The sequence below is a fragment of the Ictidomys tridecemlineatus genome, chromosome 10 (genome assembly GCF_052094955.1).
Source record: "Ictidomys tridecemlineatus isolate mIctTri1 chromosome 10, mIctTri1.hap1, whole genome shotgun sequence".
NCBI classification, from domain to species: domain Eukaryota; kingdom Metazoa; phylum Chordata; class Mammalia; order Rodentia; family Sciuridae; genus Ictidomys; species Ictidomys tridecemlineatus.
In genome coordinates, this window is record NC_135486.1 from 5,859,445 (window position 1) to 5,883,023 (window position 23,579).

The following is a 23,579-nucleotide window of genomic DNA, read 5'->3' on the forward strand; positions in this document are numbered from 1 at the left end:
CTCACCGTCGCCCCGCCCCCAGGACCGCGCAGGCCGGACTCCGGTCCCCACCAACTTTTTAGAGCGAACGCTTCCTGCTGTCACCAGCCTGAGAGGCCAGTCGCTTGGCTTTGAGCAGAGAGGGCTGTGGTCAAAGTCAGCCTTAGGTCTCCTCTTAGGACCAGTAACTTGGGCTTCAGAGACAGGGGGAGAGGGACACGCTCTTGGGCCTTCGGCGCGGAGCCTCTGCTGCCTGGATCGAGGTGAGTGTCCGGGGTTTGTTTTTAGGGGAGATGTTCACAGAAGCTGCGTTTGCGGGGGACGCCGTTCTTGCCAAGCCCGTTCACTGGGGAGGAGGGTGACTGGAGCCTCCGGGTGCAGGTCCCAGCAGCACAGTTAGGAAGTCGGGAAGCCCAGGGCAGGGGTCGGGAGACCAGGGTCACGTTGGGGGTGGGGAGAAGTTGTCCTGAGAAGAACAGAGCCCCGGACTGCCGGAGTCCAGCTTGCCTCTGATGTCCTCTTGGGAAGGACAGCAGAGCCAGGCTCTGGAAACCGAGACCCTCCACAGGTGGCGGCGGGGAATCACGGTGCCCAGGAGGAGAACCGCGGCTGATGAGATCCCAAAGCCCACACATGACACGGTGTGCGAACCACCCACACCTCTCCATGTCCCAGAAGACGAGAGCTGGGGGTAGTATGGGGTGCAGATTCCTTCTGGCCCAAGGTCCGGTTCAGAAAGCAGGACTGCAGAACCCAAAGGCCAAGTGTCTTCTCTGATAAGCAGATGCTGATCCATAGTGGGGGGTGGGGAGAAGGGAGGAACTTTGGAAGGTGCCGAGGGGCATCAGGGACGGGAGGGGCGGGGAAGGGAAGGAGCAGGAATGGGAGGACATCATTACCTGTACACACCTGTGATGACACGCCCCTGTGACTGCACCAGGTCCAGCCGGAGCAAGGGAAGTGGTGCTCCATTTGTGAACAGTGTGTCAAAATGCACTCGACTCTCACGTGTAACTAATGAGAACAAATTTTTAAATTTTTAAAAATGAAAATAAAACAAAAAGCAAGGCTGCTTTCCGCCAAAGGACAAGCCGCCTCCGGGCACAGGGTCCCGCTGCGGCTCTCCAGACCACGGCGCTCCCTCCCTTGGAGTTCACGTGCGATTTTGTTTCTGGGTAGATTTTGGGGAACTATTTACCTGGTTTTCAGACACACACACACACACACAAAAACCCAATCCTTTCAAGCTGGAAAGGAATAAAGAGAAAATTGTTTTTTTACAAATGTGAAAACCAGGGCACACAGACATCTGCTGTTCAGTGCCAGGTCCCATCAGCTGGTGAGAGGCAGAAGCCAAGCAGATCTCAGACCTCTGTATTTCAGGTTTGTTGGTGACCTTCCCAAACTGACCTAAAGTATATTTTGAAAGGACTGCCCCTACTCAAAACTGTATAGTTTGTAAATACGAGTTAATTTTAAAAAATACAAGTCCCCAATTTTTTGGCCATCAGTAAGTTCTCTAGTCAACCTTTAACAGACACATGTTCCTGCCCAGTCCTGTTGTATCCCAGGGCCTGCAAGCTTCGTACCCAGAGCATGCTGCTGTCACAGGCCTTCACATGCTGTGTTTGACTGTAATCCTTTCTGCACCCGTGAGGGCCGTCACTGTGGCTTTTTGTTGTTGTTGTTGTTTGTTGTTTTAAAAGACTTTATTGCTTTTATGTAATCACTGAGTCCCACTTGTTTGGGGCCCTACACTTGGGTACCCTGGGCACACCTGTTGAATGAATTCATTTGCCACCTGACTGTTCAGTTCAGTGTGTTTCTCACTTTACCAATTCAATAAATGACTACTTTTGCGTGTGTTGTTAATGACAGAGCACAGCAGAGATCTGCCAGTGCCAGACTTTTACCCAGGGGCCTAGCAGTTTCATGCCTATAATCCAGCAGTTCAGGAGGCTAAGGCAGGAGGATCATGAGTTGAAAGCCAGCCTCAGCAAAAAGTGAGGTGCTAAGCAACTCAGTGAGACCCTGTCTCTAAATAAATATAAAATAGGGCTGGGGATGTGGCTCAGTGGTCAAGTGCCCCTGAGTTCAATCCGTGGTACCCCCCCCAAAAAAAAAAAAAGAAAATCCAGTTTCTTTTTGGTAGAGGCCATTTATTTCCTGTTAGAAGCTGGTGGACCCAAAGGGATCCACAGTGTTTGTCTCTTTGTTTCCAAAGTGTGTTGATGAATTTCTTCTGTCTGAGCTGTCTTTTCTGGGGAGAAAGGAGAGAGGGAGAGAGATGATAATGAACACTGAGTAAATATTTTATGCTAGGCACTTTTGTGTAAATGATGTCACCTTGTCTAATACACAGTCCTTTAGCTTAGATATTTTTCCAATCTTACAAATAATGTAGGTAAGAGTGATTCTGTAGTTTTTAAAGGTTTATATGTCAAGTCAGCAGCAGAGACAAAGTTCAGACCCATCCTACTGACTTCAAAAGTCTACTCTCCTTGCAGCCTACTTGGCTCTCCCAAATAAACCAAGAGTCTGAAAGAAGAGTAAGTTTCGCGACAGATAATGAGCTGGTTATGGAGATCGAAACCTTATGAAGGGCAGAACAACCAATAAATTTGTAACAGACAACCCCAGGAAGTCCCTCTGATTCTCACTGCGAGTCCATGAATCTGCCAGAACCAGTTGAGTCTCAGGGTCTGTGGGCCAGGAGCTTTCCTTGCTCTCCATAATACAGAAGAGACATTGCGTGTGTGCCTGGAGCTTCTGATCTGATGAGGAGGCAAGTTCAAGGACCACAGGGGCAAACTCCCCAGGCCCATGCCAAGTGTCAGCACAAACCTGAACATAGGGAAAGAGGTCCTGCAAGTCACAGGACCCCTCAAGCTCTCTGACCAACATCACGTGCACTTCCTGGCCTCAGAGAAAGAGACCCATGTGTGGAGTGGACTCTGCCTCTCCTTAGCAGGGCAGCCTTTGCTTATGCTGAGGAGGATGCCCGTGCTTCCCCCCCCCACCCATTGCTCTGTGGCTCGATGACTATCTGCTCTCTCGCCCACCCCCCACTACCAAGCCAGACACCACTGTGGCAAGTGGCACATGACTACAAAATCACACAGAGGACACTTAGCCAGATCCCAACTCAAAAAGTATCCTATCTTCAAAGGCAAAAGCCAATGAGAGTATTTTGTAAAGCAGTTAAATACGTGGAGGTCTCAATGACTGCTTGTGTGTTTTCTGAACTGGCCAAGGAAATTGCAGGGAAAAACAACCCTTGCAACTAAGTCCACTAGATGTGTTGAGAGCCTCATCACGACGTGAACCTGGGTTACTGGAATAACTGGTTACCTGAGGGAGGAGAGAAGCTGCACTGAACCCCAGCCACCCCTGCTCCAGTGCCCCTGACAAGCACAAGCCTCCTCGTTTCCACTTGACCTCACCTTGGACTCCAAAATGGCCCATATGGCTCTCCAGGGGGTTCTGTTCTCCAGTATGTCCATCAGTCCTGCCTCTGCACAGGGTTAAGGATCCCTACCCAGTCCATAGGAGTGAGACTTGTCTTTCTGTATCATTATCTCCATTCCTATCCGCCCTCCTGCAAATAAAAGGACTTCATTATTCTTGTGGAGGAGAGGTATCCCATTGTGTATATATGCCACACTTTCCATTTGTCAGTTGGTGGACCCTTGTTTCCATTTCTTGGCTATCACAATAGTGCCCCGAAGAACATGGGAGTGTGGCTGTCTCTTCAAGGTACTGATCTCATTCTCTTTGGATGTATGCCCTGCAGTGGGAGTGCTGGGTCATATGGCAGACTTAGCTTTATTTTTTTTAAGAACTGCATACTGTTTTCCATAAAGCTATGCTGGTTGACATTCCCAACAGTGTGCACATTCTCACCAGATGTATTGTCTTTAGTCTTGAAATATATAATTAACTATTATATATATATATATATATATGTAATACATATATATAGTTAGTTATAGGTGGACATAATACCTTTATTTTATTCTTATGTGGTGCTGAGGATTGAACTCAGTGCCTCACACATGCTAGGCAAGTGCTCTACCTCTGAGCCACAATCCCAGCCCCTGTCTTTAGTCTTTTGGATATTTAGCCATTCTATCTCAAGAGTAGGGTGAGGCGATATTGTGATTTTGATTTGCATTTTCCTGAGAGTTAGTGATGTTGAGCATTTGTTCATCTACCTCTTGGTCATTTGTATGTCTTCTTTTGAGAAATGTCTATTTAGGTCTATTGCCCATTTTTAATTGGTTCATTTGGGGGTGTTTTTGCTACTGAGCTTTTGGAGTTCCTTATAGATTCTCTTACACATTCTGGATATCAACCCCTTGTCAGATGTACACATTACAGAGGTCTTCTCCCACTCTGCAGGTTGTCTCTGCATTATGTTGATTGTTTCCTTCCAAGTGCAGTTTTTAGGTTTATGTAATACCATTTGTCTGGTTTTGCTTTCATATCCTGTGCTCTTGGGTCTTGTAAAAAAATCCTTGCCTGCGCCAATGTCTTGAAGCATACCGCACCGCCCCCCGGGGTTTTTTTTCTAGGAGCCTCATAGCCAGATCTTACTCACACTGAAGTGTTAATCCATTTTACACCGATCTCAGTAACTGGTATGAGACGGGGGTCTAGCTTCTCTCTTCTGCATGTGGATCTCTTAATTTTCCCAGCACTATTTAGTGAAAGGACTGTCCTTCCTCCCGTATGTGTTCATAGCCCCTTGGTTGAAAACTGGATGGCTATAAAAGCATGGCTTTACTTCTAGGCTGCATATTACCTTCTACATTCTTCCACATGTTTGCTTTAATGTCAATCCCATGCTGTTGATGACCAGTACATGTTGAAGTCAGGTAGTATTCTATATGCTGCTTGGTTCTTTTGGCTCAAAATGGCTTTGACTTCAAGGTTTTGTGTGGTTCCATAGAAATTTAGAATTGCCTTTTTTCCTGCCCTGTGAAGAACACCATTGTTTGGGGCAGTGGCTGGTTGGTGGTTTGTTTAATTTTGGGTATTGGGGATTGAACCCAGGACACTTTACCACTGAGCCACATCCCCAGCCCTTTTTATTTTTTTTATTTTTAGACAGGGTCTCACTACTTAGGGCCTCCCTAAGTTGCTGAGGTTGGCCTTGAACTTGCCATTCTCCTGCTTCAACATCCCAAGCCACTGGGATTACATGTGTGTGCCACAGTACCTGGAATCATCGGCATTTTAATATTTTAATTCATTGAATTTATAAATCACCTTGGGTAGTACAAACATTTTAAAACTATTGACTCTTCCAATCCCTGAAATCAGATATCTTTCCACTTTTTTAGGTCCCCTTCAATTTTTTTCATTAATGTTTTATAATTTTCATCATAGAGATTTTTTACCTCTTTGGTTAAATGTATTCCTAGGTATTTGATTTCTTTTTGCAGCTATGTACATTGGATGGTTTTCTTGATTTCTGTATCAGATAGTCTGTCATTGAAAAATAGTAACACTAATGATTTTTGTAGGTGATTTTATATCTTACAACTTTGGTGAACTCATTTATTAGTTCTAATCATTTTTGGTTGTGTTTTTTTGGAGTTTTCTGTATATAAAATCATGTCATCTGGGGCTGGGGTTGTGGCTCAGTGGTAGAGTGCTTGCCTAGCATGTGTGAGGCCCTGGGTTCAATCCTTAGCAGCACATATAAATAAATAAAATAAAGGTCCACTGACAACTAAAATTTTTTTTAAAAAATCAAATTATGCAAACAGTGATAATTTGACGTTTTTTCCAACTTGGATGCCCTTTGTTTTTTTCTCTGACTGACTGCCCTGGCTAGGACTTCCAGCACTATGTGGAAGAGGATGGTAAAGCAGGCATCCTTGTCTTGTTTCAGATTTTGAAAAGTTTTCATCTTTTCCCCATGCAATATAATGTCAACTGTTGGCTTATTATAAATGGTCTTTATTGTGCAGAGGTACATTCCTTATGTGCCTAATTCATTTAGCATTTTTATCATGAAAAGATGTTGAATTTTATTGATCCATTTTCCATAATCACATTTGAATATAATGAACCATCCTTGCATTCCAGGGATTAATCCCACTTGGTCATGGTGCATAATCTTTTAAATATGCTGTCATATTTGGTTTGCTAGAATTTTATGGAGGATTTTTGCATATATGGTCATCAAGGATACTGGCCTAGAGCTTTTTTTCTTTTTTTGGGGGGATGGTGGTGGTAGTGGTGGTCATTATTATTGCGTCCTTGTCAGATTTTGGTGTCAGGATAATCCCAGGCTCATCAAATGTCTTTGGAAGAATTCTTTCTTCTTCTATTGTTTTACATCTTTAAATGTTTGGTGGAATTCATCAGTAAAGCCGGGTACGGTGGCACATGCCTGTCATCCCAGCAGCTCAGGAGGCTGAGGCAGGAGGAACACAAGTTCAAAGTCAGCCTCAGCAATTTAGTGAGGCTCAAAGCAATTTAGAAAGATCCTGTCTCAAATTTTTTTTAAAAAAAAATGGGTCAGGGATGTACATCAGTGGTTAAACACTCCTGAGCTAAATATCTGGTACCAAAAACAAAAAATCAGCAGTGAAGCCAACTGGTTGTGGGCTTCTCCTTGATGAGAAGCTTTGTATTACTGATACCATCTCATTACTTGGTATTGGTTTGTTCATGTTTTCTATTTATTCATGTTTCAGTCTTGGTAAGATTTTTACCTAGAAATTTATCTATTTCTTATAGATTATCAAATTTATTGGCACATAGTTGTTCTTAAAAATCACTAATATCTTTGTATTTCTGTGGTGTCGGTTGTAATGTCTCCCTCTCCATCACTGATTTTGAGTCCTTTCTCTGCTCTTCTTAGTTATAGCTGAGGGTTTGTCTATTTTGTTTATCTTCGAAGAGCTAGCTCTTTGTTTCATTAATCTTATGTATTGCTTTTTAGTGTCTGACTCATTCATTTCTGCTCTGATCTTTATTATTTCTTTCCTTCTACTGATTTTGGGTTAGTTTGTTCTTGTTTTTCTAGTTCTTTGAGACGCAGCAATAGGTTGTTTAAGATCTTTCTACTTTTTTGATGTGGACATTGATTGCTAAAAACTTTTGCTTTTGCTGTTATCTCCTAGGTTTTGGTATGTTGTATCTCCATTTTCATTTGTTTCAAGAAATGTTTAGCTGGGACTGTGGCTAAAGTAATTTCCATGTATTTGTATAGTTCCCAAAGTTTTTCTTGTTATTGATTTCTAGCTTTATTGTATTTTGGTCAAAAGAATACTGTATATGATCTCATTTTTTTTATTTTTGAGACTTTTTTATGACCTATCATGTGATCTGCTCCCTAGAATGTTCTATGCACTGATGAGAAAAAAGTGTGTATCCATCATCTGTTGGATAGAGTGGTCTCTAGGTGTCTGTTAGATCTATTTGGTGTAGGATAGTTTGACTCTATTTCTTTGTTGATTTTCTATCTGGATGATCATTGATGAAAGTGGGGGAGTTAAAGTCCTCAACTATGGTTCTTCTGGAGTCCGTCTCTCTGTGTGTCTGTCGGTCTGTCTGACTCTCTCTCTCTCTAGGTCTATTAATACATGTTTTATAAATCTGGGTGCTCTGATATGAGGAGCACATATATTTAGAATTGTTTTTTCTTTATGCTGAATTGACCTCTTTATCATTATGTGATGACTTCGTCTCTTTTGACTGATTTACAGTCTAGTTTATCTGATATCGGTCTGGCCGCTCCTTCCTTCTTTTAGCTTCCACTTGCACGGCACATCTTATTGCATCCTTTCACTGTCTGTCCATGAGTGTCCTCAGAGGGAAAGTGAGTTTCTTGTAAGCAACAGAGTTGGGTCTTATTTTTGTGTCCATCTGGTCACTTTGTCTTTTAATTGAGGAATTTAATACATTTCCCTTTATGGTGATTACTTACAGGTAAGGTCGTACTAGAACCACTGTGTGACTTGTTTTCTAGTTTTTTTGTAGTACCTTTCTTTATTTTTCCCTCTCTGATAATCTTTGTTGGTGATTAAGTGAATACTCGAGTAGTGTATTATTATTTTACATTATTTTTGGTTTGTTTTGGATTTCTGTTTTTTTTTTTCTTCAGTACTACAAAAATATCATGCCACTAGCTCCTGGCTTACAAGGTTTCTCCTGCGAAGCCAGCTGTCAGATGAACTGGGGCACCCCATGTGTCTTGAGAAACTTCTCTTTAGGTTTTGCTTGAGAGGGCTTGATTATAAAATGTCTTGGGGTAAACTTGGGTGAGTTAAATTTGACTGGTTGACTTTGACCTTCCTGTTCTTGAACATTTGTATCCTTCTCTGGATTTGGGAAGCTTTCTCTGAATATTTCTTTGAATAAACTTCCTACAGGACATTTCTGAAGGACATTCCCAAGTCCTCCCTGAACCCCAGGAACCTTCATATTTGCTCTTTTTTAAAAAGATTTTTTTTAGTTGAAGATGGATACAATGCCTTTATTTCTATTTATTTATTTTTATGCGGTGCTGAGGAGCGAACCCAGGGCCTCACACGTGCTAGCACTGAGCCCCCGCCCCAGCCCAGTATTTGCTCTTTTAATGCCGGCCCAGGGTATAAGCTTTCTTCATGACTCGTCACTTTTTCCTTTTTTCTCCTTCAACTGTGTATTTTCCATGACCTGTCTTTGAGCCAGTTCTTTCTTCTGTTTATTCTATCCTTCTATCGATACCTTCTATCACATTTTTACCTTCACTGAGTGTAATTTGTCAGCTCAATAATTCAATTTTTTTTAAATTGCTTTCATCTCTTTGTTAAGTTTCTTAGAGTATCAAAACTCTGTGATTTCCCCCACACTGGTTACTGCCTGGTAAGTTTCTAGCCCCTTATTCTGAGTACCAGGTGAGGCCATGGTTCTCTGGAAGCTCTCAAAGCTTGTTCGTTTGTGGGATCATCCAGGTATTGAAGATCAGATATGTATTCTGTCTTCCCGGTCAGGCTTTGTTGGTGCCTGTCTTTCCAGAAATTCTAAGCCATCCAGGCCCAGGTGTAACCCAAATACCCTGTCGGTGTGTTGTTCAGAAGATGAGGCAAGACCTAGAGAGAGAAGCCTGTCCCACAAGCCTCTCCCTGGGTTGGCCTGATGCCCTGTCCACAGTTACTGGGCCTAGGGTCAGACACTGCAGGGTTCTGCCAAGTTCTGTCAGTCACCATGGATAGAACAGCCCAGCTCCTGTCATACCTATGGCCATCAAAGCCACCAAGCTTTGTCAGACCATGAGCCCCCACAGCCCCCAAGACTAGCACAGCACTGGAATGGGACCGAAACCCCTGCCATCAGCCCCAGCTGACGCTAGCTAGGAGCCCAAGAGAAGGGGGCTCTGGCTTCCCCTGGCTTTGGAGCAGTGGCGGAGGCTCCATTCACAGGCAGCCCTCAAGAAGGGGCCATTAGGACCTGCCCAGCGTTAGTTTCCCCTGCAGCACGAAGTTCCATGGCTAAATCCTGTGCTTACCACCTGCCTACCCCATCGAATGGAGTCTGGCCTCATCTGTGCTGCTCAGGGCTGGGGTGGCACTGGTAAAGGTGGTCCCCTGGCCACCTGGGCTGATGCTCAGCTGGGCATAACTGAGTCTCACAGCCACAAGGCCCTGTGCAATCCCAGAGGTGCACTAAGGAGCATGCCACAGTGGGTGGTGACAGAGGCCACAACGTGCATCAGTCCTACGAGGCTCAGTTCTCTTCGGCTGCCAGGTCGATTCTGGAGCCCATATATGAGCACTGGCCTAGTGATAGCTGTGCTGCCCCAGGTCGAGGGATGGGAAGTGGAGATAGCCCCTTGTCCACCAGGGCTCACACCTAAGCCTCAAAGCCACAGGGAGCGGGCGCTCTCTGCATTAGCCTATGAGTGTCATTTACCATTATCATCATCATCCCCATTTCACAGATGAGAAAAGGCACAGAGAAGGCAACACTTAGCCCAAGGTCACACAGATAACAAGCAGTGTGAAGCTAGGAGGCAGCCCAAAGCAGCCTGATTTTAGAGTCTGCATTTTTAATCAAATTGTGATTCTGCCTCCACTCTAAGGTGAAAAAAGAGTATTTCAGGCACTATAAAATTCCTGTGTCAAGGGCTCCCTTTCAACCTCGTCACTTGAAGAAGCTCTGCTTGACCTTCCTCCAACCCCATGGCCAAGAGAGTTGCAGTGATTGGAGCTGGTGTGAGTGGCCTGTCCTCCATCAAGTGCTGCTTGGATGAGAACCTGGAGCCCACCTGCTTTGAGAGAAGTGATGACTTCGGGGGACTTTGGAAGTTCACTGTGAGTGGTCACACCCTTCCATTTCCATCAGTCACACTCTGGCCACCGGCTTTGTTTCTGGTCAGACATGGTGGCTCTTGCCTGCCTTGGTGATCAAGTGAGGGAGTAGCTCGCTCTGTCCACAAACATGTGCATGGTGCAGGGATCGACACTGTGCAGGACACGGTCTCAGGGAGGAGCCTCGAATGCAGGCAGAGGGTGGCTGGGGACAGGGAAGAGAAGGGAGGAGACTTGAGTCTGATAGGGTATTGGGATGATTTCTGAGCCGCAGACATTCTAAAAGTAGCAGAGTGTCCCATCAAGTAAGCAGAGCAGCACTGGTGAACAGGGATACCTCCCAGCTAGGGAGGAAACCAGCATCAGGCGGTGGAGGCACAACCACCAGGTATTTTTCAGGTCTTTAGGAAGAAAACCTGCAAGAGTGAGGCAGGATCCCAGGCCTTGGAAGGTCTGGTGGGTAGGGGAATAGCTTTTGCATTATCAGAACAGAAAGAAACCAGGAGCTGACCAGTCTGTCTTACGAGTAGAATATGCTGCGTGCAGAGCTGTGCTCAGGGTAGGTGACTTGAGCATCAGAAAGTGGGTCTGGAAGTGGCTAGATACCTGCCTTAGGCCAGGAATGGCCCTGAGGACCATTGGTTACAGGGAGTAGCAGAGTATTCAACAGGGACTAAGGGAGAATAAGAAGGTGTCAGAAGATAGGATCCAGGAAGGACCAAGTACTCAGCGTTTCAGGGGGAAAAGCAAAAGCAGCATCCATTCACCTGCTATGAAAGAGGAAACCTTCGAGAAAGAGCTGGCATTTGCCCAATCTTTCATAGATGGTGGAGAAAATAGAAAATGCAGCAGGAGTGGTCCAAACCCTAGGGGAATAGGGTACCAGGGGGAAAGCAAAACAACATCAGCAACAACAACAACAACACCTTTTTCTAATACAGTCTGAGCCTCAACAGGACACCACGATTGGTTTGATTTCTTTCTCCTAAAGTAATACAGGTTAATTTAAAAAAATAATATTGAATTGAACAAAAGGAAAAATACAAATAAAATATAATAATAATGCCCACATGTCAGCACTATTAAAATTACAATGTTATTCTTCAAATCACAATGATAATCTTAATTTTCATTCATTCGATAATGTCCTTCTGCCAGGACACAGACAGGGACCCTGCCCTCCTTTGTTGAGTGGAGAAATAGAAACAGCAAACAGATCATTGCAACATGGTGTGACCAGTTCTGTGTTAGAAGTGCAAGAGACTTCTTAGGTAGAGTTAAGGAGAGACTGGAGGGAAAGATGCAGGTTCGCCTCAGCCACAAGAAGTTCACCGGTGTTTTTAGATCTTGTTTTGCTGAGTGATGGAGACTGAGAGCGGACACAAGCTGAGGGACGCGGGAGAACACAGAGGCTAATGGCGATTCTTTCCTGCAGATTGAGAAGGGATGAAGAGAGATGGGGTAAAGGGGACATAGGTTGTTTTCTGCTGATGGGAAGGAGCCAATAAAGAGACAGTGATTGAAAATATACATAGACAATAATTAGGAATATCAGCTGGGGTTCCCTGCTCAGAAAGGACTATGGTGGCTCACGCTTGTAATCCCAGTGGCTCTGGAGGCTGAGGCAGGAGGATCATGAGTTCAAAACCAGACTTGGCAAAAAACAAGGCGCTAAGCAACTCAGTGAGACCCTGTCTCAAAATAAAATACAAAATAGGACTGGGGATGTGACTCAGTGGTCGAGTGCCCCTGAATTCAATCCCCGGTTACCCCCACAAAGGAGGACAATAACCAGAGCAAGTGTGCAAGCAGTAGCCATGGCAAGGGAAGAAGGAAAAGACTGAGGATGACGTTGGTCTTGGGGGGCCCTGTTACCTTTCATCAACTTCTTGCAGTTTGAGGAAGATGCTGTATTCAATTACTCCAGTCGTGCTACTGCTTCCTCATCATTACAGCATGGGGACCCAATGTTGGGTTTCCTGGAACTCTTCAAAATGACAAGTAGAACAGTAACTGCTGTGGCGCCCTCTCAGCTGGGCTAGCACGAGCCACCAAGATCTCTGTTCTCTTCCGCCTGTCTCCTTCATTCTGTCCGACTAACTCTGCCTTCACCGCAGGAGGATTCCAAGGATGGGATGACCAGGGTCTATCGGACGTTAGTGACAAATGTCTGCAAGGAAATGTCATGTTATAGTGACTTCCCTTTCCAAGAAGATTATCCCAATTTCATGAGACATGAGAAATTTTGGGACTATCTACAAGAATTTGTTGAGCGCTTTGACCTCCTGAAATACATTCGGTTTAAGGTAAGATATGTTGGGTTATGCAAGTTTAATGAATGAGAGCTGGTCTATCAGGGGTGTTTAAATGAACATTTTCTTGATTTTTACCTCTGTATAAATAAGGCAGATAACAATGTCTCCTCCTGCTGTTCTTGTTTTACTCAGATCATTAAAATACTGAATATCCTGATTTTTCCTCTAAATGCTGAACTCTCATTTGGGATGAAATTAATTTATTTTGGGGGGGAAGAAAAGGAAAGTAATTTTGTTCACTAAACCCATTAGGAAGAAATGACTAGAAGTCTGAACCACAGAAATTACAATGGAGCAAATCTCATCTTCCTCAATCTTTCCCCTGCATCGGGGATTGCAGTTCATTTCCTTCCCACCAGGATTAAACACTTGCAATGGAAGCACTCCGAGGTCTTGGGTCCTGGTCTGGGTGCCACTTGGGGAGTGTGCACACGCTACCGCACTCCTCCCTTCAGTCCTCACAGGCCCCTGCGGGAGGGCCTGGTCCACTTCACATAGCAGGCCTGGGGGCCGAGCCAGGCACTGCCACGCTCAGAGGCTGGGGCAGGGAGCCAGTGTTTGTCTGTCACTTGTAGACCACTGTGTGCAGCGTGACAAAACGTCCAGACTTCTGCGAAACGGGTCAATGGGATGTCGTCACAGAGACGGAGGGCAAGCAGGACAGAGCAGTCTTTGATGCTGTCATGGTGTGCACAGGACACTTCCTGAGTCCCCATTTGCCTTTGGAGTCCTTTCCTGGTGAGTCGTTTTGACCCACAACCATGCCTACTCTTTGGGGTTCCTCTAGAAGAAACATTATGGATTTGTAGTTGAAATTGCCACGATTATAGACAACTTTCTATTTACTCTAAAAAAAATGTACAAAACTACTTTGAAAGGTACAAAGCACTGTGCAGATATCAGGGCTTATTATTTACTTATTAATATAAGTGTCATTGTTTAAGCTTTATCATACATTTCTAATTCAAGTTCAGTGATTAAATAAGGTTCTGAACTATTAGGTCTGTCATTAAAAAAAAAAAAAAAACAGGTTTTGATTTTGGAGGTTGAATGGCAGGACATTTGAATCAAGACTGCCTTGTAGCTCAAGAATTTAAGTGAGTATCAGGAAGTCTGACAGATTGTTTTAAGATGAAACAACCAGAAAATATACATGAAGAAGAATCTATTCACCCTTCAAAAGTCACCACAATAATGATCCATCCATTATACCTCTTAGATCAGGGCCATCCATATACAGGAGGTTTTGAAACTCCTTTTTGGAAATGCTTTTAACTCCAATAGCACATTCTTAGTATACTCATGATCAGCAAATCTCTGTCTCCAACCTTCATCTTTTGAGATCAAAACTGATTATTTGGGAAGCTCAAACCTATTCAGAACTAGGCATTGAAAACAAAGTCAAATGAGAATTACTAAAATGTTGTAGAGCTACTCTTCTGTCACTAATGGTTCTAAAGGCAACTGAATAAGTATTGAAATTTTTTGAGGGAGTGAAACCACTTAGAAGGAAAGGAAGTGTGTGAATAATAAAACTTGTTGATCTTGGCAACCAAAAAATGAAATATGAATATCATAAAAGCAATCATAATTAAACAGAATGTCCTTAACAATAAAGTGAGAATTCAATCCAGGCTTTAGTAAGAAGCAATATTGTATCTGTGGCTTGGGCGTAGGTGGCCCTGGAGGCTGAAGGAACACATAACGCCTCTTATAACAATGTTTCCATGGGAAAATGTCTGGCAAGTGCCAGACAACCTGTTCAGAATCTCAGGGCTGTTCATGTGGTGCAAAGTCCCTTTCAATTCCCAGCAGACTGGCACTCTCCCACAGGCCATCACCTGGTTCACATGAAATATGGGAGGCAGAGTGAGAAGATCACAGGTTCAAGTCCAGACTGGGCAACTTAGCAGGACCCTGGCTCAAAATGAAATTTTAAAAAAAGGGCTGGGGGTGTAGCTCAGAGGTAGAGTGCTTTCCTAGCATGCACAAAGCCCTGGGTTCAATGCCCAGTATTACAAAGGGAAAAAAATTAATGTGTAAACATTTTATGTACATAAATCACATTCTTTTTAAATTGTTTATTTTTAATGAACACATAAAAGTATACATATTTGTGTTCTGATAAATGTGTACAATGTATAACATTCTCTGAGGGTAAACATATCTATCTCCTCTTCATTTGTTAGTACTTTGTGGCTAAAACATGCAAAATCCTTTCTTTTAGCGTTTTTGAAATACATGGGGTGTTGTTATTTATAATTACCTTGTGTGAGAACATCAGAACTTACTTCACTATGCCTCCCCCTTCTCTCTTGCCTTGGATAACCACTATTTCTACTCCCAAAATCTAGGAGATAAACTTTTCTTACATTCCACCTATGAGTGGAATCATGCAGTGCTTGTGTCTTTGTGCCTGGCTTAACTCCACTCGCCATGAGAACCCCCAGGCCCCACCACGTTTCCTCACATGGCAGGATCCACCCTCCTTTGTGGCTGAGGGGCACCCACTGTGTGTGTATATATACAGCGTTTTCTTTGTCCATTCATCAACTGATGGACACTTGGGCTGTTTCCAGTCCTTGATCATTGTGAATCATGCTGCAATAAATCATGCAAGAGCAAATGTCTCTCCAATAAATCAGTTTCATCATGTATTCCTCTGGTTACACACCCAATAGAGGGATTGCCAGATCATGGGGCAGTTCTACTTCTCAAAACCTTCACACTGTTTGGCACAATAGCCACCCTAATTTGCCTTCTGCTGACAGTGGGCAAGGCTCCCAGTCCTCCACACCCTCACCAGCGCTCGCTCTTGTCTTGTTTATCACTGCCCTCCTAACTGCAGTGAAGTGGGATCTCGCCATGGTTTGACATGCATTTCCTAATGATTAGCAACTTGAGAATTTCTTTCCAGAAATTAGCCATTCATAGATCTTCATTTGATAGATATTTAGGCGTATTGCCCTTTTTTAAAAAAATCAGATGATTTGGTTTTTTTGTTTGTTTTTGCTGCTGAGTTGATGAAGTTCCTTATATATTCTGGATACTAACCCCTTGTCAGGTGTATATACTGCAGATATTTTTCCCATGCTGTAAATTGTCTTTCACTCTATTGTTTCTTTTGCTGTGCAGAGCATTTTAGTTTGATTTGTACACACTGACTTGTGTTGCCTATGCTTCTTTTTTTTTTTAATCAAAAAAAAAAAAAAAGAAAAATCCTTGCCCATTTCAATGTTGTAAAGCCATTCCTTTTGTTTTCTTCCAGTACTTCATGGTTTCAGGTCTTTTTTAAGTGTTTTGTCCATTTTGAGTTGTTTTTTGTGTATGGTGAGAAATCTGGTCTAGTTTCATTGTTCTGCATGTGAATATCCATTCACTGAAGAGAATGTCCTGTCTCTGCAGCATGTCTCTTCAGCACCTCTGTTGAACTGTGGGTGTGTGGGTTTACCTCTAGACCTAGTCTGTTCTGTATGCCAACCATGCCATTTTGATGACTGAGTCAGCTTTGTGGTATGTTTTGAAGTCAGGTAATTTAATGATGCTTGTTTTGTTTTCTTATTTCTGTTTCTAAGATTTCTTTGGCTAACTGGGAATTTCTGTGGTTCCAAATGAATTTTAGAAGTATTTTCTAGTTCTATGAAGAATGTCATGGGTGTTTAGATGGGGATTGCATTGACTCTGCAGGTTGTTTTTAGCAGTGTGGACATTTTACCAACGTTAATATTTTAATCCACGAACATGACATCTCTTTCCATTTTTTAAATGTCCTCTTCAATCTCTTTAATAATCAGTGCTTTAGAGTTTTTATTGTAGAGATCTTTCACCTCTCTGGTTAAATTTATTTAAATGGGACTGTTTTATTGATTTCTATTTCAGAGTATTTGCCATTGGCATATAGCAATGCTACTGATTTTTATTTGTTGATTTTGTATCCTCCAACTTTGTAGAATTCATCTATTATTTCCAATAGTTCTTCTGTGAAGTCTTTGGGCTTTTTTTAATATAGATATATAAAAGCATGTCATCTGCAAATGTGGACAATATGACTTCCTCCTTTCCAAACTGGATGGAGTTTTCTTTAGCCCGATTGTCCTGGCAAGGATTTCCAGTAGTACAATGTGGAATGAATGTGGTGACAGTGGCATCTTAGTCTTGTGCCAGATCTCAGAAGCCCTCAGCCTTTTCCCACTCAGTATGATGTTAATTGTTGGCTTATTATATATGGCCTTTATTATGTTCAGGTATGTTCCTTCTCTACCTAATTTGTTTAATCATTTTATCATGAAAGGAAATTGAATTTTATCAGAAGCCTTTCTACGTCTATTTAAATGATTAGGTAATTTTTGTTCTTTGTTCCTGTTGATGTGTTGTATTGCATATGTTGAACCATCCTTGCATTCCTGGGGTGAACTCTGCTTGATTGTGGTGAATAATATCTTTAGTGTGCTGGTGAATTCAGTTTGCCATCATCTTCCTGAGGATTTATGCATCTATTCATTTATTCATCAAGGACATTGGCCTATTGGCCTCTTTTCTGTTGTTGGGAGCTTGTCTGGTTTTGATATGGGGCCTCACAGAATTAGTTTAGAAGAATCTCCTCTCTTCAGTTTTTTGGGATGGTTTAGACAAGTGTTGGTGTTCATTCTCCTTTAAATGTTTGATAGAATTCAGCAGTGAAGGCACCTTGTCCTGAACTATTTTTGGTGGGAGACTCTTTATTATTGAGTCAGTCTTCTTACTTATTAACGGTCTGTTCAATTTTTCTATTTCCTCATGTTTCAGTCTTGGTAAGGTACATGTACCTGGGAATTTGTCTGTTTAGGTTTACTATGTCTTCATAATTCAGTCTTGATAAGGTCTGTGTGTCAACAAATCTGTCCATTTTTTTAGGTTATCAAATTTGTTGATGGATAGCTTTATATTTCTGTGGTCATTTGCAATCTCCCTGATATAAGTCTTCTCTTGTTTCTTAGTCAAGCTAAGAATTTGTTTATTTTCTTTATTCTTTTGAAAAACCAGCTCTTCATTTCATTGATCATTTAAATTTTTTAGTCTCCCTTTAATTTGTTCTAATATTTATCATTTCTTTCATTCTATTAATTTTTGGTTTAGTTTTTTCTTGTTGTTCTACTTCCTTAAGGTGCAATGATAGATAAATAGATCTCACATAAACAACCTATCTTTCTTTCTTTCTTTTGGTACTGGGAATTGAACCCAGGGATGCTTTACCACTGAGCTACATCCCCAGCCCCTTTTTATTTTGTGACAGGGTCTCACTAAGTTGCTGAGGCTAGCCTCAAACTTTTGATCCTCCTACCTCAGCCTCCCAAGTAATAGGGATTACAGGAGTACACAACCATGCCCAGCCTTCCTATTTTTTTGATGTGGGCATTGATTGCTATAAACTTCCCTCTTAGTGCTGATTCTGCTGTATCCTATAAGTTCTGGGGTTTTTTTTTCCATTTGTTTCAAAAGATTTTAAAATTTCCTTCTTAATTTATTCCTTGATTCACTGGATGTTCGGGAGTAAGTTCTCTATGTATTCATATAGTTTCCAAAGTTTTTCTTGTTATTCTAGTTTATTGCATCATAGAAAAAAAGATACTTTAATAAGATTTCAATTATTTAAATTTGTTGAGACTTTTCTTGGCACCTACAATATGATCTACTCTAGAGAATGTTCCATGTGATGTTAGAATAATGTTCATTCATTATTGGTTGATAGAATGTCCTGTAGATGTCTATTAGATTCATGTGGTCTAACTCTGCTATTTCTTTATCAATTTTCCATCTGGATGATCTGTCCAGTGATGAAAGAAAAAATGTTAAAAAGTCCCCTACTATTATTGCATTGGTCTGTCTCTCTCTCTCATATATATTCATTCATATTCTCTCTCTCTCTGTATATATATATATATATATATATATATATATATATATACACACATACATACACATATTTGCTTTATATTATATTTAGTGCATACAATATTTGGTACATATATATTTATAATTATTTCCTCTTGCTAAGTTGACCCTTTTATCATTATACTATTATGTATGGCCTTCTTTTTATTTAGTCTACTTTATATGAAATTAGCATAACTATTCCTGTTTTGTTTTGGATTGTCATGCAATATCTTTTTCCATCCCTTCACTTTGAGTCTTTATGTGTCTTTAGAAGTGCATTTCTTGTAAGCAGCATATAGTTGGGTCTTGTTTTTATGCATTCAATCACTCTTTTAACTGGAGAATTTAACCATTTAAACTTAAGGTCTTATTACTGCCATTATTTTCTAACTTTATTTCAATTCCTTTTTTCTTTCTCCCTCCCTCTCATATAGTCTTCCTTCGTGTATAAGTGATTCACTCTAGTAGTGTGTTTTTATTCCTTTCTTATTATTTTTGATACATCTATAGTAGATTTTTGCTTTGCTATTACAGTGAGATTTACAAAAAAAGAATTTTGTGATAATAAAAAGCTATTTTGAAATGAAAATAACTTAACATTGATCATAAAAATAGGGAGAGAAACAAAAAGAGAGAAGAAATACTAATTAAAAATTCTACCTTGCCCTCCATTCTTCTCTATATTTTTAATTTTTGTTATCTTATTTTCTATCTGTCTATATTGCCTATTTCTTAACATATTGATAAGGTTATTATTTTTATTTATTTGGGCTTTTAGTCTTCACATGAAAGATATGAATGGTTTTTGCATTATCTACTTTATTAGAGCATTCTATATATGCCATCACAATTACTCTTACCAATGAGTTTCTGATGTTTTCTTCTTACACATTAGCACCTCTTTTAGTTTAGAGAACTCCCCTTAGCATTTCTTGTAGGACAGATCTAGTGGTGATAAACTCTCTTTTTTGAGAATGTCTTTATGCCTCTTTAATTTTTAAAGGATGGCTTTGTTCGGTATAGTCTTTAAAATCACAGTCCTTTAGAATATATCTTTTAGGTAAAGTAACATACATCAACAACAACCTCCTTTTTTTTTTTTTTTTTTTAGTTTGAGATGCTTATTCAGACTCCTAAAGAAGAAGATGTTAATTACATAGTTGGATATGAGTGTAGCACTCATGGGAGAAATTATAATTGAGTATAATAATATAGAAGGGGCGTCATTATTGGGGACTAGAAATAACCTACTTCTTCCCTAGGATGTTCAGGAGAGTGCATGGGACATTTCTTACTATCTGCAAAGAGTTTTATTTCCCAAATTGCTTTGAAAGGGAATGCATACGTGGCAATATATGATCCAGTGCATTTCTAACTAGGCAGGGTGCACTTCAGGTACATCTGGGCTAACTGCATCCCAGGAAACAGGAGCATCATAAGCTTGTTCTACTTCCTGCAACTAGTGGCAGGAGCAAAGGGCTGCCATATTTCTGGAACTTCCTTTTTTTAACGAACCCTGTTCCTGCTTGCTGGGGAATTACAGCCTGCGGTATTTTAAACTGTCTAATCCCTTCCTCTCCTCAGGAATCCATAATTTTAAAGGCCGGATCCTGCACAGTCAAGAGTACAAGAGCCCAGAAGGCTTTCAGGGGAAACGCGTCTTGGTGATTGGTCTTGGGAACACTGGAGGAGACATTGCGGTGGAGCTCAGCCGAACGGCAGCTCAGGTACCACTTCTGAATCAGTGCCCTCCTCCCGTCTTCATCCCTGGCGTCCAGAGACACTGTTCTCAAGACAAGAACGCCTGTGGGCCAGTTCCTAATTGTGCTGACGTGGGCAAGTGAAGAAACTGAAAGTCTTCAGGGCCACTCTTTTAGAAGCCAATTAACAGAACTGAACCATCTCCAAAGAGTCTAGGAAGGGTGTCAATGCCAGGCCACAGGCATTTTTCAGAAGAGCTCCTTCAGGAACAAGACCAAGTGGGCAGAATGCTCCAACCCAGGCAGTTGTCCTGTTTTTAACTCACTCTGCAATTCCGGCAAAACCCCACATAAGACTAGAAAGAGGAGGTTGTTTTCTGGATGTCTCCAAGTTTTCTACTAGAAACCAGATTTGTACCTTGGTTTAAGATAAAAGCAATCTTTTCTTTGCCTAAGAAGTATATATAATGATTTTAGAAAGCCCAAACATAAAATCACAAAAATCTAAATCTATTCCACTTCAGCATAAAGTATAAGATAATGATTAGATGTAGAAAGAATATGTTGGCGCTTAATTCAGTTAAAATTGCTTTTCCAAGCCCTCATCTAAAATTTTATATTATTTACAATATAAATACCGTGTACCTCAAAACATTCTAATCCTATTCTTATAACTCTATAAACATAATGAAATTCTCAACATAACTAAATCGGGTAAAGTGCTTTTTAGAACACTGACAACAGGAATATGTAACTCATATGTAGATATATGAGACAAATTTATAAAAACTCTGTTAGAAGACCAGAATGCTGTAAGACCACTTAAAACACAGTTGAAAAAAAGTACTACAAAATGATGACCCGTATTCATCCCTATTGCCTTACTTTCTAGGTACTTCTCAGTACTAGAACTGGCACCTGGGTTATCAGCCGCTCTTCAGACAGAGGCTACCCTTTTAACATGATGATCACGAGAAGATGCTATACGTTTATTAACCAACTGCTGCCTCCATGTTTCGTAAACTGGCTTCAAGAGAGGCAGATGAGTAAAAGACTAAACCATGAGATTTATGGATTGAGTTTTACAAAGGGGTACTTCAATTCTTTTATTTCATAGAAAAATTTTTATTTATTTATGTTCTTTACTTTTTATTATCATGCAATAACTGCAATGCTGATGGGGTTCGTGGTGATATTTCCAGATAGATAGATAGATAGATAGATAGATAGATAGATAGATAGAGATATCTCCACACACCCTCTTCCCAATCTCTCTGAATCAATGTTCTACTTTCAGATTGACATTTTTAGCTTCTATGTATGAGAACATATGGTTCTTGTCTTTCTGTGTCTGGCTCATTTCACTTAACACAATGTCTTCCAGTTCCATCTGCTTCAAATGACAGCATTTCATTCTTCTTTATGACTCAGTAGTACTCAGTTGTACACATATATGCATTTCTTTTTCCCTTCTTCTATTGATGAACACCTAGGCTTACTCCATACCTTAGCTACTGTGAAGAATGCCAAAATAAATGGGCATGCAGGCATTGCTTTGGTATGATAATTTCACTTCCTTTAAATATGTACCCACAACTGGGGATTAGCTGGAGCACATATGGTAGATCTATTTTTAGTTTTTTGAGGACCCTTTATACTATTCTCCACAATGGCTGTACTCATTTACATTCTCACCAACAGTGTATAAAAACTCCTTTTTCTCAATAGCCTCACCAGCATTTGTGACTTTTTTTATTACAGCCATTCTAACTGATAAGGTTATAGTTTTTATTTGCATTTCTCATGGGAAATATTTTAAATCAATATTTTTTCTATATTATTCAGAACTTGAGATGTGCAATAACAAAAGTAGGAATTCAAGAAAATGAAGGGTGCTGTCATTTGCAGCTAGAAAATCAGAAAATTTAGATTGGCCCTGAAGACCCTTGAAAATGCTGCCATGTGAAAAATACAGTGTGGCAGCATCCGTGTGTGCAGCTGCTCTGTTCTCACCAGTCTACAATGAATGTTCTGGCAGAGTGAGGAGGAGGTCTGCACTCACAGTAGCATTTCCTGAAACGATGTGTGGTGATGCACCTCTGCACAGAGCTGCACACTGCCCGGGGGGGGGGGGGGACTGAAATGGGTGTAAGATCATTAAAATGTCATTTTTATCATGTGATGACCCAAATATTCTTTGGTAAGATACATTTCAACCTTCAACTTATTAAAAAAAAAACAACTAATGGCTCTTGATTTTATTTTTGCACTCTAGGAGTCTTATTACAGAAGTCAGGGCCTAATCCCACGTGATGAAGATTTGGGTCTACTTTTTCTTCTATTAGGTACAGGGTCTCTGGTTTAATTCCTAGGTCGTTGATGCACTTTGAGTTGAGTTTTGTGCCTGGTGAGAGACAGGGGCTTAATTTCATTTTTAAGAATTAAAAAATGGGATGGATTTAAACTAAAAGTCTTCTCAGCAGAAGAAACAATCAATGAGGTAAATAGAGAGCCTACACTTTGGGAGTGAATTTTTACCATATGCACATCAGATAGAGCCCTAATCACTAGGATATATAAAGAACCCCAAAATCTTTTTGTTTTTTCTTTTTCTTTTTTTTTTTTTTTTGGAAGAACTCAAAAATCCTAACACCAAAAAAAACAAATAACCCAATCAATAAATGGTCCAAGGGACTGAACAGACACTTCTCAGAAGATGATATACAATCAATCAACAAATATATGAAAAAATGTTCAACATATCTAGCAATTAGAGAAATGCAAATCAAAACTACTCCAGTCAGAATGGCAGCTATTAAGGATACAAACGATAAGTGTTAGCGAGGATGTGGGGGAAAGGCACATTCATACATTGCTGGTGGGACTGCAAATTGATGCAGCCGTGGTGGAAAGCAGTATGGAGAATATTTGGAAAACTGGGAATAGAACCACCATTTGACCCAGCTATCCCTCTCCTGGATCTATACCCAAAGGGCTTAAAAACAGCGTACTACAGGGACACAGCCACCTCAATGTTTATAGCAGCACAATTCACAGTAGCTAAATTGTGGAACCAACCTACATGCCCTTCAGTAGATGAATGGATAAAGAAAATGTGGCATATATACACAATGGAATATTACTTAGCAATAAAAGAGAATAAAATCATGGCATTTGCAGGTAAATGGATGGAGTTAGAGAAGATAATGCTAAGTGAAGTCAGCCAATCCCAAAAAACTAAATGCCGAATGTTTTCTCTGATATAAGGATGCTGATTCACAATGGGGATATGGGGGAACATGGAAGGAACATGGAGGAAGTTTAGATAGGGCAAAGGGGAGGGAGGGGAAAGGAGAGGTGGA

General features: G+C 41.1%; 1 protein-coding gene across 3 annotated transcripts in view; it reads left to right on the plus strand.

Annotated features, from left to right (window-relative positions):
* Positions 1-23,579, plus strand: part of Fmo4 (flavin containing dimethylaniline monoxygenase 4) — a 32,981-nt gene continuing 9,402 nt past the window's right edge. Inside the window, exons 1-6 of one of the 3 annotated variants that reach the window (XM_040277582.2) lie at positions 1-242; positions 10,061-10,292; positions 12,407-12,595; positions 13,180-13,342; positions 20,102-20,244; positions 21,110-21,309. In XM_040277582.2, the coding sequence (XP_040133516.1) occupies positions 10,161-10,292; positions 12,407-12,595; positions 13,180-13,342; positions 20,102-20,244; positions 21,110-21,309 (827 nt within the window). In that variant the 5' untranslated portion in view covers positions 1-242; positions 10,061-10,160. The remainder of the gene's footprint in view (positions 243-10,060; positions 10,293-12,406; positions 12,596-13,179; positions 13,343-20,101; positions 20,245-21,109; positions 21,310-23,579) is intronic. The other 2 variants (XM_005319878.5, XM_040277581.2) reach the window with 2 other exon arrangements.